Source organism: Patella vulgata, chromosome 6, assembly GCF_932274485.2.
Source record: "Patella vulgata chromosome 6, xgPatVulg1.2, whole genome shotgun sequence".
In the NCBI taxonomy this organism is placed as follows: domain Eukaryota; kingdom Metazoa; phylum Mollusca; class Gastropoda; family Patellidae; genus Patella; species Patella vulgata.
In genome coordinates, this window is record NC_065884.2 from 53084143 (window position 1) to 53101203 (window position 17061).

Here is a 17061-nt window from a genome sequence, read left to right on the forward strand (position 1 = left end):
TTATTGATTTCTGCAATTTATAAGAACAGTTCTGAATATAGTTAACTCTACAAACTAGAAATTGGCTAATATGCTTTCAGGTTTTCACTATTTCCTGGCTTGGAAATGGTCCAGGTACTTTTGTATATAAAACAGAGGTATTGGAGGCCGGATTTTGTCATGGAAAGTGTCGATCATAAAGGAATTGATTTGAGTAGCGGACATTATTTATATATAGGACAATCTCCTTTAATGTTTACTATACATCCATGCAGGAACTAAAGCTTTAGCAAAGTGTAAATAGATTAAGAGCATGATCTATCATATTAGCCTCATGTCAATTAACATACCAGAATTGTGAACAAGAATTGTTTTTGAAAGTAACAGTATACTAAAACCAATGCCCGGTTAAATTGTCCATATGCTATCATAATGGTACTATAGGAGCATTGTCCCTCGCTTAACTTGATGGAGTAACGGCTGAAAATCAACAAAAAAACTGATCCCTATGAACATGCTGGGTCTGAATGTAACCAAAAACCCCATTCCAACTTCTATGTGTACAAAATATATTGGCACTAGAAAGTAAACCTAATGTATGTAATTTTAAACCCTTGGGTAATTATATTATTTGCAAATCAAAACCTTGTTCTATTGTGGAAATAAAAAAACAATTTTGAACAGGCTAATGAAAAATGATTAGTCCTGATGATTAAATGCACTAGAACTAGAAGGATTCTGTTGACAGCTATTTGCCAATTCCATCTGGTCATGTGTAGACAAAAAACTTGTACAAATTTGAAAGAATGCTAAAATAATGCTGAAAAAAAACCTCCTTTATAGCACATTTAAGAGACATTTCAATGTTGGATAATCATGAGATGGGTCAATTGTTGTTGAGCAGTTAAATCACATACACACAAATCAAAATTATACTTTTCTTTATTATGGCCCACTGTAACAAAAAACAATACATGTAATATTCTCTTTAAAACAAATTGTAACAACAACCATAAAAATATGTTCTGCATAAACTGAGATTCATTTAAAAATAAATGTTCTAAAAATATACAAGCTTATATTTACAGTAGGCTACAAATGATATTTGTTCTGTAAACTCCATGACAGTATGATGTCGCATCACGGGATGAAAATCATTTGTCCATGCAGTGAATACAATGGTAGGGTGCCCACCATAAATAAATATCTCTATATATCTCGACAATTACAACACAATATTTATATATATATATCAAGCCTTAAATCTGTTTTGCACATTTATAGTCACTAAATAAACGGTCGTGTACTTAATAAGCTATGACCATTTAACCAACCACAAATAATAGACTAAAAAATGGTTACGAGTGTCGGCCATAACATCCAAGCACTTTTGTGTAAAAAATGGGTTATGGCCCTTGTATTGAAATTAGTCTCGCTTAACCAGTCTACCGACCATTCTCCGTCAGATTGACAGAATGGGACAATCAAGACTTTTTACGAAACATACGTAAAAGTAAAATGAAACTACTGCTAGAATCATGTTCTTGCCTAACCCGAGTGTTTCAGAGATATTATTTGTACTAAGCCAAAAGATACCGTTCCTAACGGTATAGTTAATGATAAAGCAATTTAAAAAATAACACAAACATAATTTCTAAAGCTGCTGTAATAGCCAAAGAGGTAAATATTACTGCAAGTCAGAATCGTCAACAACAGATTTTTTAAGGCTGTAATAGTTGATTGATGTGTAGAGAATTTCATGTGCGATGGCTATTTATAGATTCAAAGACTCTTGTGTTGAGTGTTAACGCACCGTGTGACTAGCCAGAAATCAGTTCGAGATAAGCCACTGAAGCATGCACATTCGCTGTGTTGAGTTAACTTTCAGTAGGAAAAAAATTTTGGTTACATGGGGCACCCCAACAATGGTTATATCAAGCCTTTTGATGTCATCTGTATATTTTCAACATGCCACTTCCAAAGCCAGATCAACAATATTATGACAAATAGACTGAATGGAAATAAACGTGGATTAAAATGGATAAATTTTCAAGTATTTGATCACTAGTTAAACAACCATACTCTTGATACATCGACTGTGTTAGTATTATAGCATTAAGAATCAATGCATCTGACTAGCAAGGGCTTTTGATTTAGTTTCTTGCAATGGTCTTGTATTAAACCATATTTTTTTTATTTTTAAAGTTTGCTCATCATGGTATCCGACATGTTGCAATACCTTGACCATTAAAAGATGTACATGACCATAATGTATCTATTAACTAGATACAAGAAATTTCAGCTTTTGATTAAGGTGTTTGTTAAATTAGAGACAAATAATTTAGAAAATATTCCTAAACTGAGAGAAACATAACACCATTATTCTCTTGTGGCAAATTTAATAAAGAAGAATTTCATTTGCCAAAATTTTGACTCTTACGAAATTAAAACAGTAGACAATACCTTAACTGCACCCCAATGCATAAAACTAATAATGTCAATGGAAACACACTTAGTGATGACAAATATAACAGGTAGCATTTATACTAAACAAATATCGGTCCCATTAATTTATAATAAACCATGATAAATAATAATCTTGTTTTACACAAAATAACAATCATAATTATGGGATCGAATTAAAATTCAACCATTTTTTTTGGAAAGTATATAAGAGGTACTGTACATGTATTAATACAAGTTTAGGTTGATTTCTTTTCTTTTACAACAGAACGTTGACAAAAATAAACCATGAACACAGGAAATACAGTTATAAATAGTACCAGCTTAAAAGCAGCATGCCAACCATATGCTTTGGCTATTAAACTTAATGGATAACCAGATAACACCATGCCAACTGAAATGAAAAAAAAAAAGCACTCGAAATATTTATCCATAGTAAAACAAATTGTTAGATGTATTTAAGAGAGAGAAATGTGGTTTAACGTCCACTCAACACACACTAGGTCATTTTGGTACTAACATATGGTAATTATCTAATATCATTTATGATTGTCAATAACATTTATCAGGTTTGCATAGGTCATTTCGGGACTAACACATGGTTCAATTTTATTTCAATAATTCGCATACGCGTAGGGGTCTTTAGCAGTGGTTGGAAACCGGAGGACCTGGAGAAAACCCACGAGGTTGGACAGGCGACCCTACTCCTTGTCCAGTACAACCGGGGAATCGAAACCCCGTCAGTTGATTCAATGACAGACCGTATGATATAGTGCGCGCATGGTAACCATTTAGCCACCCAACCCCCCTTTGCATATTTGGCCTACGGTACATATACTCGAGTTACTTCCTGTAACAATGGGAAATAATTTATGTGCAGTAGATCGTTTTTATTTATTACTGTTTTAAATAGTAACAGGTCATGCGGCTCTTTGAAGTGACGTGGGAGTACCTGAGAACCAGAATAATTTGTTTTATTTGGCCTAATAATAAATTAGTTATTCTAGACTATTCTCATAATAGAATAGGGTTTGTATGGGTAGTCCAGTGACTACATGTATCTTACTATTAGCTGAAAAGGCAGCAATACTGTGAGCTGTTCCCTCTAAACCTTCAGGAGCACTCTCCATGGCTGTTACACCAAATAAAGCTATAGCACCAGAAACTCCAAATCCTATACCACTACCAACAACACTTATAACTATCTACAAAAAAATAAATTACTATAAGTATCATGGAAACCAAATGAGAATATCTTTAAAAATATGTTACTCAAACTTAGGTCATCCATTTGGCAAAAATTTAATTATAGACTCAAAAGAATAATTAGCCCACAATGAAATAAAATATCGTTTATGTCCTACTGTTATGCACCACTGTGTCAACCACAAAGTCTGCAGTTGATTTTAGCATGAGCTGCCCAGTAAGCATATCAAAAGGATAATGTATTTTTTGCCAATATAAGTATTTGACCAGTACATGAGACACATGTTGCAAAGCCCTTATTTGAGATATGGCTTAAACTCTTAATTTCCAGCATACTTTCATTCTCTTCAAAAATGACTTTATTTTTATTTCCCTTAATCTCAAAGGTGAAGACTTAACAGAAATCCATGGTATTTGCCATTTTTGCTTGCTATGGAATCTTCATTTGATTGTTTCATTAAGTATTTCCTAAGCTAAATAGTTTAATGTAAACATAGTGGTGTGTTGAGTATTTGACTAATGTGTCTGATGTAGTCAGAGCCTGTCATATATGTTTTGTAATCAAAATGTATGTATTCAGGATAGGGACTGTCACAGAAATATCTTTAAATCAAGGGAATGTGGTGAATACAAAATAAAATAAGCAACACAGTTTTTCTGTGCCAGTGGAGTAAGAGAGAGAGAGAACAATTGGGTTTAACGTCCACTTGACACAGACTAGGTCATTTCGGGACTAACATATGGTTCAATTTTATTTCCATAATTCGCTTGCGCGTAGGGGTCTTTAGCAGTGGGAGGAAGCCGCAGGACCCCAAGAAAACCCATAAGGTTGGACAGGCGACCCTATTCCTTGTCACGTACAAACGGGGAATCGAAACCACGCCAGTCGACTCAATGACAGACTTTATCATACAGAGCGCGCACGCTAACCATTCAGCCATGACAGACTTTATGATACAGCGCGCACATGCTAAAAATTCAGCCATCCAACCCCCCTTGTGCCAGTGGAATGTTAATACATGTCTGAGAGAAACAGCTACAACAATATGTTTTACAAATATATTTGTGTATATACATACCCCATGAGATAAAGTTGTAATTAAATATAATAACAGATATACACTAATAACTGGTAAACATAAACACCACAACGCTACTCGTAATCGTGGATTATATTTTCTTTTACCCTAGTAACAAAAATAAGAGTAATATTAGAACATACAAATACATAATACTGTGAAACATGGCATGAATGTAATAGGGGGGACTAACATATGGTTTAATCTTTATTTCAATAATTCGCTTGTGTGTAGGGACTTTAGCTGTGGGAGGAAACCGGAGGACCCACAGAAAACCCATGAGGTTGGACAGGCGACCCTTGTTGTCACGTACAACAGGGGAATAAAAACCCTGCCAGCTGACTCAATGACAGACCTTATGATACAGGCCGCACGTGCTAACCATTCGGCCATCCAACCCCCGGAAAGATGAAGGTGATCACAGCTGATTATTGAAAAGTTACAAAGATACAATATTGTCTCTATCTTCATTTTAATTTAATATGGTTATACTAAATTTCTAATAAGTCAATTCTGAAGTTGTTGAAAAAAAATGTTTATTCAAATCCCGTCTCCTTTTCTGTCATGCTATTAAAAATTGTGACTTCAAAACATCACTATGGCAGTGGTGGCAAGAAGGGGGGGGGAAGGGGGGGGGGCATTTGCCACCCCCATAAATCTGGTCTTCCCTCTGTTTGCTCCCCCAATTATTTTAGAAAATAAAATAAAAAGTTTGTGATACGTTTCGGTAATCAATACCTTATACAGTGATTAAATCCCACTTCCCCACTCAGTCATAGACTAGCATGTTGTAGAGCCTGAGTGATTTCTTACCAAGCCCATCCTGCTGTAAACCTACTATAAACAATAACACGTGAATCACTTGGGACGTGCTTTTTACGATCTTCAGAGTTATGGGGTATAGGTCAATGCGGCGAGAATATGCATTCACTTGATACACTCACTCCATTCGTTTGACACCACGCTCTCTATTCGGATAAGCTGGTGATTTGGCGACGAACAGTATCTGGTCAGCTCTATTTATCTCGACGACCACTGTCTGAAATGCTGCCAGACTGCATTTCCGGCAGTCTATGTCACAAAATATCGTGGCGAAAATATTCATTCACTTTGAGTTACTCACTCTGTCTGTTTGACACTTTCCTGTCTGGTCGGATAAACTAGTGATTTGTAGACAGGCGGTATCTGGTAAGCTTTATTTATCTTGACGATCAATGCCTGAAATACTCCATTTCCGACAGTCAATTTTTCAAAATTTTTCGGGGGCTTCGTTGAGGTTCGCAAGTCCGTTCATTTCACACTTTCCTCTCTGGGGTCGGATAGACTAGCGATCAGACGACAGACTGCATCTGATCAGCTCTATTTATCTCTACAATCGGTGCCTGAATACTGTCAGACAGCATTTCCGACAAGACTATTTTTCAAAATTTTCTTGGGGAGGTCCCTAATACCCCAACAAGGACTCACTACTTCGGCGCTCACAAGGTGACTTCGTTGAGGTTTGCAAGTCCGTTCGTTTGACATTTTGTTCTCTGGTCGGATAAACTAGTGATCAGGCGACGGACGGTATCTGGTCAAATCTATTTATCACGACGATCGGTGTCTGACTGAACACTGTCAGACAGCAATTCCTGCAGTCTATTTTTCAAAATTTTCTGAGGATGGCCTCCCATTTGGTGGTCGTGATTGGGCTTTGTCCCGGTTCGCAAGTTCTTTAGTTTGACACTTTACCTCAACGATCAGTGCCTGAAATACTGCCAGGCTGCATTTCCGGCAGCCTGTTTTTCAAAATTGTCTGGAGGAGGCCTCCCTACCCCTAGTTGAAGCTTGTGCCTTTGCCCCCTTAACCTTGGACTTTGCCCCAGCTTTGCCCCTCCAACCACCCATGGCTGGCGCCGGCACTGTACTATGGATGAATTGTTCATTATAAACCTTCAAGATTCCCTTTTCTGGTGATAATCATTTATCAGACACTATAATTATGTTTCTTAAAAATGCTATTAAAAAATGTGACATCAAAACATCACTATGGATGAATTTCATTATAAGCCTTGAAGACCCCCCTTTTCTGGCGATATTGATTTATCAGACACTATAATCATATTTCTTTAATTCTTACCTTAGATAAAAGATAATCTGAAACATAACCAGCTGATATAGCTCCTATTAATCCACCTGCTTCTTGACTACTTGTAAATACACTTCCTATAAAATATAATCTATCAGTATTTTATAAAAACAATATTTTCATTCAGTCAAAGCACAATTAAATCCATCTCAAGATTTTGTTGATAGGAGCAATAACTCCATGTTAAATTCTTGTATGACTATATTTTCATAGGGTGCCAGCAAAAAAAAAAAAAATAAATAAATAAACAACTCTGAACTGCATAGTGACTGAATTTGATTTGTTTCCTGATTCTAACTAGCAGAACAATACCATCAATTTTGCAGTTGCGTATTTTTAAAACTATTTCAATATTAAATAAAGATCAAAAGATAAGTACATGGACACAAGGGGACCTCTCCTTAAATCTCAAAACCATTGACATGCATGACATCCCAGCCAGCATCATGATTATTTGCTAATTAAAATCAAAATGATTTGTATTTTTATATTTTGAGATGGGCAAATTTGAAACTATTTTTATATTAGATAATGGACAAAAAATAAGCAAATGGATACAAGTACACCCCAACTTTAAGGATAGAATACCACATTTGAGTATGTCCTGTATCTGTAAATCATGTAATCAGCTCTCATGGTTATAAAGTTTATTTCTTTAAGTCTTACCTAAAAACACAGATTGTTCTTTGTCTTGTATTAAATATAACTGTCCCCAATAAGTACAAGCTCCTCTAATTACATTAATTAACAAATAACTTAAACAAACACCAACAAATACTGGTTGTTTCATTAATTCAAATAACTTATACATCTTATTGTCTGAAATAAAATTTTTTTTTTTGAAAAGTTCATCAAATATAGCACAAGTTAAGTAGTAAAAGTTTCCTAATAATTTGCCTTCTACAATATATTGCAAATAATTTAAAGTGAAAATAGATTGATAAGCTTAAAGATAATTGAAAGCTGAAGTTTGACATTATGTGAAAGAGAGAGAGAGAGAAATGGGGTTTAACGTCCACTTGACACAAACTAGGTCATTTCGGGACTATCACATGGTTCAATTCTATTTCAATAATTCGCTGGCGCGTAGGGGTCATTAGCAGTGGGAGGAAACTGAAGAACCCGGAGAAAACCCACAAGGTTAGACGGGTGACCCTACTCCTTGTCACGTACAACCGAAACCACGCCAGTTGACTCAATGACAGGCCTCATGATACAGAGCATACGTGCTAACTATTCAACCCCACGTGAAAATGATATTAATCGCTGAAAATTTGATGATTAAAATAATTGAATACCTTTTGTGACATTAGTTTTATCTTTTTCTATCTGTTCATCTGTATTTTCGGTAGATTTTGATTTAGGTTTATCTGATAAATTAATTATAATATACACAGATATACCCATTGATATACAACCTGAAAATATAGTTTAAATCAGTTTATTAATTATATTAACAATAAATATTTCAGATTTTTCTATAAATAGAGAATCTCCTGCATGTCTTTTTTGATTAAAAAAAAATATCAACACAAGTCAATAATGTAAAAAAAGAACAAGGCTTTGCCAAGTTTTTTTTTTTTGTACTTTATCGACGAGTGTTGATATTTTTTGATATCCAAAAAGATGAGTAGGAGATTTTATTTATCACTCAATCATTTCTTACTCGTACAAATAAATCAATGTAATTCTTTAGTATAGATTTTATTTCATGTAAAGCGATATCTCCTTAGGAGATATCGCTCAGTAGATTATGAAAGCTATCACACAAGCAATATCTACTGCAGAATGTGTTTTTGGCAGATAAATGGTATGCACATGTAACCTTTGAGTGGCATTTAGTGATTGAGCACATTAAAAAACACAACACAATTTATATGGAATACAATCACTGGTTTATACACATATAGCACGACGTTTCGACAAGTATTCTCTTATCGTTGTTAAGTAATTGTGTTGTGTTTTTTTTGGTATGCACATGGTTTTTCATCTGAGTGGGGTTTGGCTGGTGGACAAAAGAGACAAATTGTTTTATATATGTAATTAACTCAACTAGGTTATAATATCTGGATTAACATTTATTTTCATTCTATGCTTGCATCCAGGGCTCTTTAATCAATTGGAAGAAGTCAAAGAAAAGCTATGAGCTTAGGAAAATGAACCTACAATTATGGGATTGAAGCTCAATCGGATTTTTATTTTTTTTTTACAGAGATTTACCCCCAGACCTCACAGATGTTTTTAGTAAGTGTAGTAATACCTGTTAATGAAAATATTTTTCTCCATCCCAGTAAGGCCATTAGGGCTGTGGTGGTGATTGGTCCTACAGTTCCTGCAAGATTAATAGAAGACGACAACGTACTCCACCACGTTCCAAACTGATCGGCAGGAAACCACTGTTAATATATATAATTTAATTCTTAAAATCTAAAAGAAAACAATAATTACAAAATGTTCTCTAACAAAAGTATGAAAATGAAAAGAAATGATCTTTAACATCCTACTGTTTTGCTCCAACTGGGTTAATGAAAACGAACCTATGCCATTCAGTGTGCTGTGAGGGAAATCCAACTGCCAAGGCATCTTTTACGTGCACACCAATGTGTACATGGGACGTCAGGTTTTCATCCCATCCAAACGATTATACGTTGTCCTATGCCAGTCCCTCTATCCTGCACCACAGCTAAGGAAGAGCCACACCGGAAAATCCTGACGACTTTCTTGGCTTTGCAAAACATGGATCGAGCAAAGGACCACAAGGTTAGCCAACAAACATTTGACTCATTGAGCCACCATGGCTCCCTGTTCCCTAAAGAAACTGTACTGTAAAAATTTCACACACTTACCCGTTTGAGAATCAGAGCACATGAAGGCCAGCCAGGTCCCTGTGAGAGTCCATTCAAAAACCAAAGAAAACTGAACATTGATACAGAATCAAACACTAAAATATAAAAAATATCTTGACATAACACACATTCACTTTCCCCATTCATTCTATAAAACTTTTCAAAATCTTTAGAAATGCAGTTTAGAATCTAAAGGGATATAACTCACTAACACATTATAAGTATAAAAATATCAATGAAAGTTATTTATATAATACTTTTTATGTCACAAAGGAGCTTTTCTGTTGACAAAATAATAAAACACTTACCATTTACACATTTCATAACTTAAAACAAATAAAATCTATTTGGAAGTAATAAATGGTCCTGAAGACTAAAGGGAGACAACTACGTATGCTTGGCTGCCCCATCAACTTCCATATTAAATCCATGCCATTTTAGGGCCTACATGTACAACATCGTTTTGACATTTCTATTATCTTAATCTGTATAACCACAAAGAGCCCAATATGTCACACAATTATCTGATAAAAATTTGGAAGTGGGTAGGCTATTCCAATTTTATCTACAAGATGTGAAATATATCTATTGGAACCAAAGAAAGCTCTGATTAGAAACCTGCCTACACGATTGTTTCAGTTTGAGTGTTTCTATTTCTCTCATGAGTTGGCAATTGAATGTGTCAGCATTTTAAAAAACACACTTACTTGTAAATATGAAAGCTGTCATACCAGTAAGAAACAAACTACCAGACAACATCATTGTAGGATTCAATGAATCAACTAAGACTCCTCCAAAAAATTGACTAATACTATATCCTATCATTTGACTACTAAGTATCAAACCTATTAAATAAAAGTTTAGAAAATTAGAATGTAATAAAATATATTCATGTACTAAAAATAAGAATAACGGTACGTAAAAAGGTGCAATCAAGGTTTTATGCAATATTTTGGGATGACATCATACATCTAATTCTATTACAATCAATGAAGTGGTTTAAACAGTTTTATTATATGAAACCACTCATTGATTTTGCTATAGTTTATGGCAGATTAAAGAGTTTTGAATGAATATGTACAAGATAGTTACCAGCAAGTTGTGGATATATGTATATTTTAATGTACGAAAGTAATACGTAGGTCAGGTATCCTAGTAAACATTATGATTCCTTTTCAATATTTTGTAAAGAACATCGTTGATATATTCTTTCGTCAGCTGGAGAATTTGTATATTGACCTCTTCCAATCTCAACATAGTTGTAACAGAGTCTGATGATAATTACTACCAAAGCAACTACAATAAATGTCACTTCTAAAATAGTGACAAAGATTCTCGTTCTTTTTGGGGTAGAGGGTTTCGAGTGCTTGAGTACATGTTGGCTAAGTGGGTAAGGCGCTGGCTCGCTAGCCTGGAGGTCGGGTGTTCGATCCCTGCATTGGCCGAGAAAGTTCATCTCGATTTTCCGGCGTGGTTTCCCCTTGTCAGTGATGCAGGCCGGAGGGCCTGACAAGGACAGCTGTCTAGTCATTCGGATGAGACGAAAAACCGAGGTCCCGTGTACACATTGGCGTGCACGTAAAAGATCCCTTGACAGTTGGAATTCGATATAAGAGTAGGCCGTAGTGCCGCTGTCCGGGCAAAAATTTCCCTCATAGCACACTGTATGGCGTATGCCCGTCTTCATTAGCCCAGTTTGGAGCAAAACAGTAGGACGTTAAACCCCATTTCATTTCATTTCATTTGAGTACATGTATGTACATGTAGAAGGGTTTTTCCCTTTAAATACAGACACCAGATGAAATGCATGCTTTAAATCATGCATTAATGTACCTAGCTGATTTTTTTCAAGATTTTCTTCGTTCATTATGACAGGACTCGCATATGAAAATGATTTTCTTGTATATACCAGGATAAAATAACTCAAATATAAACAAATAAATACTGCCCATTGTTGTTTATTTAACGCCATTTTCTAAATTCTGAAAAACACAATAAATAATAATTATAACGATACATCATTATCATATAAAAACATACAGAACCTTTACAAAATTTGTATGATAGCGGGATGTTACCCGTATTTCTGAGGGAACATATATACCTTCATAAATTCCATTAATTTTGTGAGTGACTCGTCCTCCAAACCCCTTCTAATACCAGTAGATTCAAAAATATTAAAGGAGTTAAAGTAGCTAAGTCTCTAACTCAATATCATCCAAAGTCATACACGTTGAAAATACGAATTATTTGTCAATTCAAATCAACATTGATGTTGTGATCTTACCAGGAAAAAAACATGCTTCTGATATCCTATGTTTAAGACAGAATAGTGCGTTTTAGCGTCATTTGCAACAAGTGACCAGAAAGAACGAGGCTACACATATTCAACTGGCGAACCCACCTGCTCAATAGACTGGAATAACCAGACGCTAGAAATTGCTATAGGGTTGAGACACAGGCCGTATTTCGCTGGACATAACTGATTTGAAATTAAGAGTCAAAACGGAAACAATTGAATGTAAATCAGTTTATATACAATCAGATTACATTATTATATGTGTTGCGACCCATTTGGGTCAATTTCTAGGTCCCAAATATTAGCGATTTAGCTCCTTTAAGCAGCTTTGATTTTTATTTCATTTTTCGGATGAATATTTATTTTTTCAGCACTTGATCCATGTTGAATCTAGGCTACTCGAATAAATTACCAGTACCGGTATTGAATATTTATTAATTAAGAAAACAAAATTAAAATATCCACAGATACAGGCTTGGATTCAATCTGATTAAAAAGAAGCCCATCATTTTAAAACTTATAGGTGCCACTATAGCTATAAAATCCAACAAATTAGCCTACTCCTAGTAGTACCGTCGGTACCATAACCATGGTACAAAAAAAGGTAGGCCTACTACCCAAAAAATTACCAGCAGTGTCACCATTTCTAGATCACATACACTTATTCTAAATGACTTACATGTATATATAATCTGAATGTATGAACTACCGTTATTATATAATAGGCTTATATTAATACATTTAGCTAAGAATTTGGCATGATTGAATAATTAATAATTCATTACCAAACTAAAAAAAAAGTAACACCGACTTTCACTCATCAACAAACACTGCTCCGAGTCCGACATATGGTTATAGCAAATGACAGTTTGTTCATCACATTTATTTTATTTGTTTTTTCACAGATATTCCATGGTTTGTTGAACTGCGTTCACTACGACTAACGACTGATCTATATCCAGGGATTTCTAAAATTAAATTCCATCCAACCCCCAAAAATAGGGAAAGTAGCCTAACCCAAGAGTAGCGTGCCCTTAGTTGACTTACGTAAAATGAATCCTATAATATTTGTACCTACACGCTGAATTTCACACCAAGTGGCAAAGTTGCAAATTTTAACATGATTTTCACACAATTTCTCCTAAGTTATTTCACGAATGTCAACCAGATGTAGTAGGTAGCTTTGTTGCTTTAACGGTATTTATTCTGATTCACTGAATGAATTTTGTGCAGTTCCAAGGAACATGGGGGAGGTCGGGTTGTAAATTATGTAAGATTTAGATAAAGAGCTAGCCATTCTTGCTATAATAGTTCGAAAATAGATAATGTAAAATGAATAAATTGAAAATTTCATTCAAATTACTCTATTTGAGGTTCCGAGTTCAAAAACACTCAAAATTGTTCGCCTCATTTTTACCAAAATATAGGCCTTTATAAATTGTTGGTTGTTTTAATGTATCAAACACATCAATAAAAAACTGGGTGCAAAGTTTTGTGTTTCTGGATCAAAGATATGGGTCATAAACAGTGCTTGAAAGTTGAGTAAATGCTTTGTGAAGTCGGGGCCAGGGGCCTGTTTCACGAAATTTGAACTAAGATAAAATCTAAATTTTAGTAATTTGATTGGATAATATAAGATTGATTATAGTGCTTAGCCAATCAAAATTGACGTATCTACTAAAATTTGGATTTTATCTACAGTTAAAACCGAGGCCCCGAGTACACGTTGGCGCGTATGGATTAAGATCATAAATCTGGTCTGTCCTCTGTATGCCCCCCCCCCCCAATAACTTTAGAATATAAAAAAAAAACGTATTTGTGATACGTTCCGGTAATCAATACCTTCTACACCCACTCCGGTTCGTTTGACACCTCCCTCTCTGTTCGGATAAGCTGGTGATTTGGCGACCAACGGTATCTGGTCAGCTCTATTTATCTCGACGACCAGTGTCTGAAATACTGCCAGGCTGCACTTCATTTACTTTGAGTCACTCACTCCGTCCGTTTGACACTTTCCTCTCTGGTCGGATAAACCAGTGATTTGGCGACAGACGGTATCTGGTAAGCTCTATTTATTTCGACGATCTGTGCCTGAAATACAGCCAGGCTGCATTTCCAACAGTCTACTTGAAATGGGCAGATACAAAAATGTCCCCCAGATCTAAGATTATGCCAACAATGCTCTATGCACAAAACTGAAGATGAAACCCATTTTTTACTAGAATGTCCATTGTATGAAAATTTACGTACCGTTCACATATACCCAACATTTACAGATAATTATCTACCCTATTCTTTAGAAAATCTATTTAACCCACCCAAAACAGTTGCAAAATCAGTTAGTGCGTTTGTATTTCATGCAATGAACCTTAGAACATAAATTGTGTTGAGCTACATGTATAGTGATCAGGCGACAGACGGTTTCTGATCAGCTCTATTTATCTTGACAATCGGTGCCCGAATACTGTCAGACAGCATTTCCGGCAATCTATTTTTCAACATTTTCTTTGTGAGGTCCCCAATACTCACTACTTTGGCGCTTATGAGTGGGCTTCGTCGAGGTTTGCAAGTCCGTTCGTTTGACACTTTATCTCAAAGATCAGTGCCTGAAATACTGCCAGGCTGCATTTCCGGCAGCCTGTTTTTCAAAAATTTCTGGGGGATGCACCCTACCCCTAGCTGAATCTCGTGCCTTTGCTGGGCAAAATAAATTATCGCCATAGTACATTACCCAAGTTTGAACTATTATAGTAAGAATGTCCTGCTCTTTTATCTAATTCTTACAAAATGCATCTTTTGAAATGAAGTCGATCGATATGAGCCGGGCAGCGAAAAGTTACAGAAGAAAACCGAGATTTTTTCGACCACTCCAAAACTGCTTGGTCGATTTCGAACAGATTTTAAAGGCATTTTGTTTGGCTGTTCATTGCGCGCATGGACGCGAACCCAGTCGTGTAACGAGTCAATCTGCGACATGGGACGGTAAGATGGTGCATTTTATTAGGCCTACTGTATCCACAAAACTGCATAGATAAGATAAGACAAGATAAGATTTTATTGTATCGAAACATCCATTGAGGACAGCATACAATATAAACATGTAAATATTATAGAGAATCTCCTACCAGTCTTTTTTGATATCAAAAAATATCAACACAAGTTGATAAAGTAACAAAAAACGAGGCTCTGCCGAGTTTTTTTTTTACTTTATCAACGAATGTTGATATTTTTTGATATCGCAGTAGATTATGAAATATATCACACAACCGATATCTACTGTTGAATGTATTATTGGGTGATAAAAAATTATAACAATGACAAATAATATATATATTTACAAACAAGAAAAATTATAATTTGAATCTAGTTTACATCTACATTTACTAACAGGACAAACAGTATGATAATCATTTCAGTATGTATATACACAATTACCTTAAACAGGTTTGATAATGACACAACATTCAACACAAGTATGATGAATGGGTATAAATATTAATAACGGGAAGACTTAGTATAGGTGTTGACATGGAAATATGATAGAGGAATGCTAGAAGCCTTATATGAATCAAATAATAAAATGTGGAATGAATTATATTAATACATGGACATTTAGATAATAATTTTGATACAAAAAAGTAGAAATACATGTAGCTCTACACAATTTATCTTCTTAGATTCATTGCATGGAATACAAACGCACTGATAGCAGTAAATCAACAGTATGCCGAATTCATCATAAAGAAGAGTTATTGTCGAGAAATAGTATGACATGTCATTGTTCTAGAGCAAAAGCATTTTTAAAGTAACCTAAAGTATGTTACGGGCACATACGTTTCGAATTTATAAACGTGCTCATAGAAATCTTTTCATTGATCTCGGGCCTTACTTCTCCCAGAACATTAAAACACGTATTACAACTTGGTCTGATTTATCTCACTGTTGTATCATATTGAGTTCAGTATCTCTGATCATTCAGTAATATGGTCGTGTAACAGAATGCTCCACACAACAAAGAGAACGCTAGATGAAATGATCTTCAATGGTCTTAAGTTAATACGATACTGATTAGAAATCCTAAATAAATTGATTATTGTAGATTTTGTTTTAGATCTTGTAATTTTGATTAACATAAGTCTAATTTAATCAGATAAACTTCAATTGATTTACTCGCAAGTTAATCAACAGACTTTAAATGAACAAAGCCTCTTGCGCAACTATATATAACATAAACCGTGCAGCCCAATGTATCGTATGTACTACAAATATAGACAGTGCAACTCAAATGCGCAAAGTCACAAAACAAACGACGCAACGGCAAATATTATAAACTATAGAATGCCCCAGAATTTCAATTGTTAGCTATATGAACCAAACAAAGGTCAGCTTATCCATGAATACGATACAGTGTCGACGATCTGAAGCCAGGGCAATAATCTAAATATTATAGATTACTGTTCTGATTTTTACACAATAAATAATGTTCTATCTTAAATATACATCATATAAGAGCTAAATCTGCCTATTGCTAGTCCTTCTTTAGGCCTGAAATGTTATCTAAATTATTAATTAGACTTTAATTAACTTATTCAGACCATAATCAACTCTAGACGTCATCGCTAGCTTGCGATATTTAATGGATTTGAATCTGATCTGCTGCTCAACGCTCATTGATGATTAAATAAATAAGTGGATAATCAAGACTATGCTTTTTATCGTACCGACTTTAGTAATGATGATCGAGTCTAAGCCTAAAATTAAGTCGCTAAATTCTCGGTTCAGAGTGGATCAATTTGACTGAAATTTTCAGCCAATTCCATTTACATTATCTATTTTTTAGCTATTATAGTGAGAACTGCCAGTTCTTTATCTAATCTCCCATAATATCCCTTTAATGATATTTTGTCTGTATTATAAATAGCTTTAATCTATACATAATTCAGAAATAGCCACGTTTCGCTTTCCCGTAAGTTTGTATTTCATCGAAAAAATCACCAAAGAACGCCAAACAAACAGTTAATGTCTTATATCCGAACTAACTGACTTTAGTCACTAAAATAT

General features: G+C 34.9%; 1 protein-coding gene across 1 annotated transcript; it reads right to left on the reverse strand.

The window, feature by feature from the left end:
- Nucleotides 1–907: 907 nt before the first annotated feature.
- Nucleotides 908–13023, reverse strand: LOC126823463 (glucose-6-phosphate exchanger SLC37A4). Its single transcript, XM_050552328.2, has 11 exons — nucleotides 12786–13023; nucleotides 11535–11683; nucleotides 10409–10546; nucleotides 9702–9796; nucleotides 9116–9251; nucleotides 8154–8273; nucleotides 7522–7674; nucleotides 6847–6932; nucleotides 4728–4835; nucleotides 3509–3647; nucleotides 908–2836 (listed from the first exon to the last, which is right to left on the reverse strand). The coding sequence occupies exons 2-11, from the start codon at nucleotides 11671–11673 to the stop codon at nucleotides 2682–2684; spliced, it is 1269 nt and encodes a 422-aa protein (XP_050408285.1). The 5' UTR covers nucleotides 11674–11683; nucleotides 12786–13023; the 3' UTR covers nucleotides 908–2681.
- Nucleotides 13024–17061: the final 4038 nt, after the last annotated feature.

Bases quoted from the DNA above. Each gene is read 5' to 3' on its own strand.
- LOC126823463 (XM_050552328.2), bottom strand. From the start codon at position 11,673: ATGGCGTTAAATAAACAACAATGGGCAGTATTTATTTGTTTATATTTG. The intron at 10,547-11,534 runs GTACATTAATGC...TTTATTTAATAG, and splicing joins TCTTGAAAAAAATCAGCTAG to GTTTGATACTTAGTAGTCAA. The intron at 2,837-3,508 runs GTAAGATACATG...TTTTCATTTCAG, and splicing joins TGCTGCCTTTTCAGCTAATA to TTGGCATGGTGTTATCTGGT.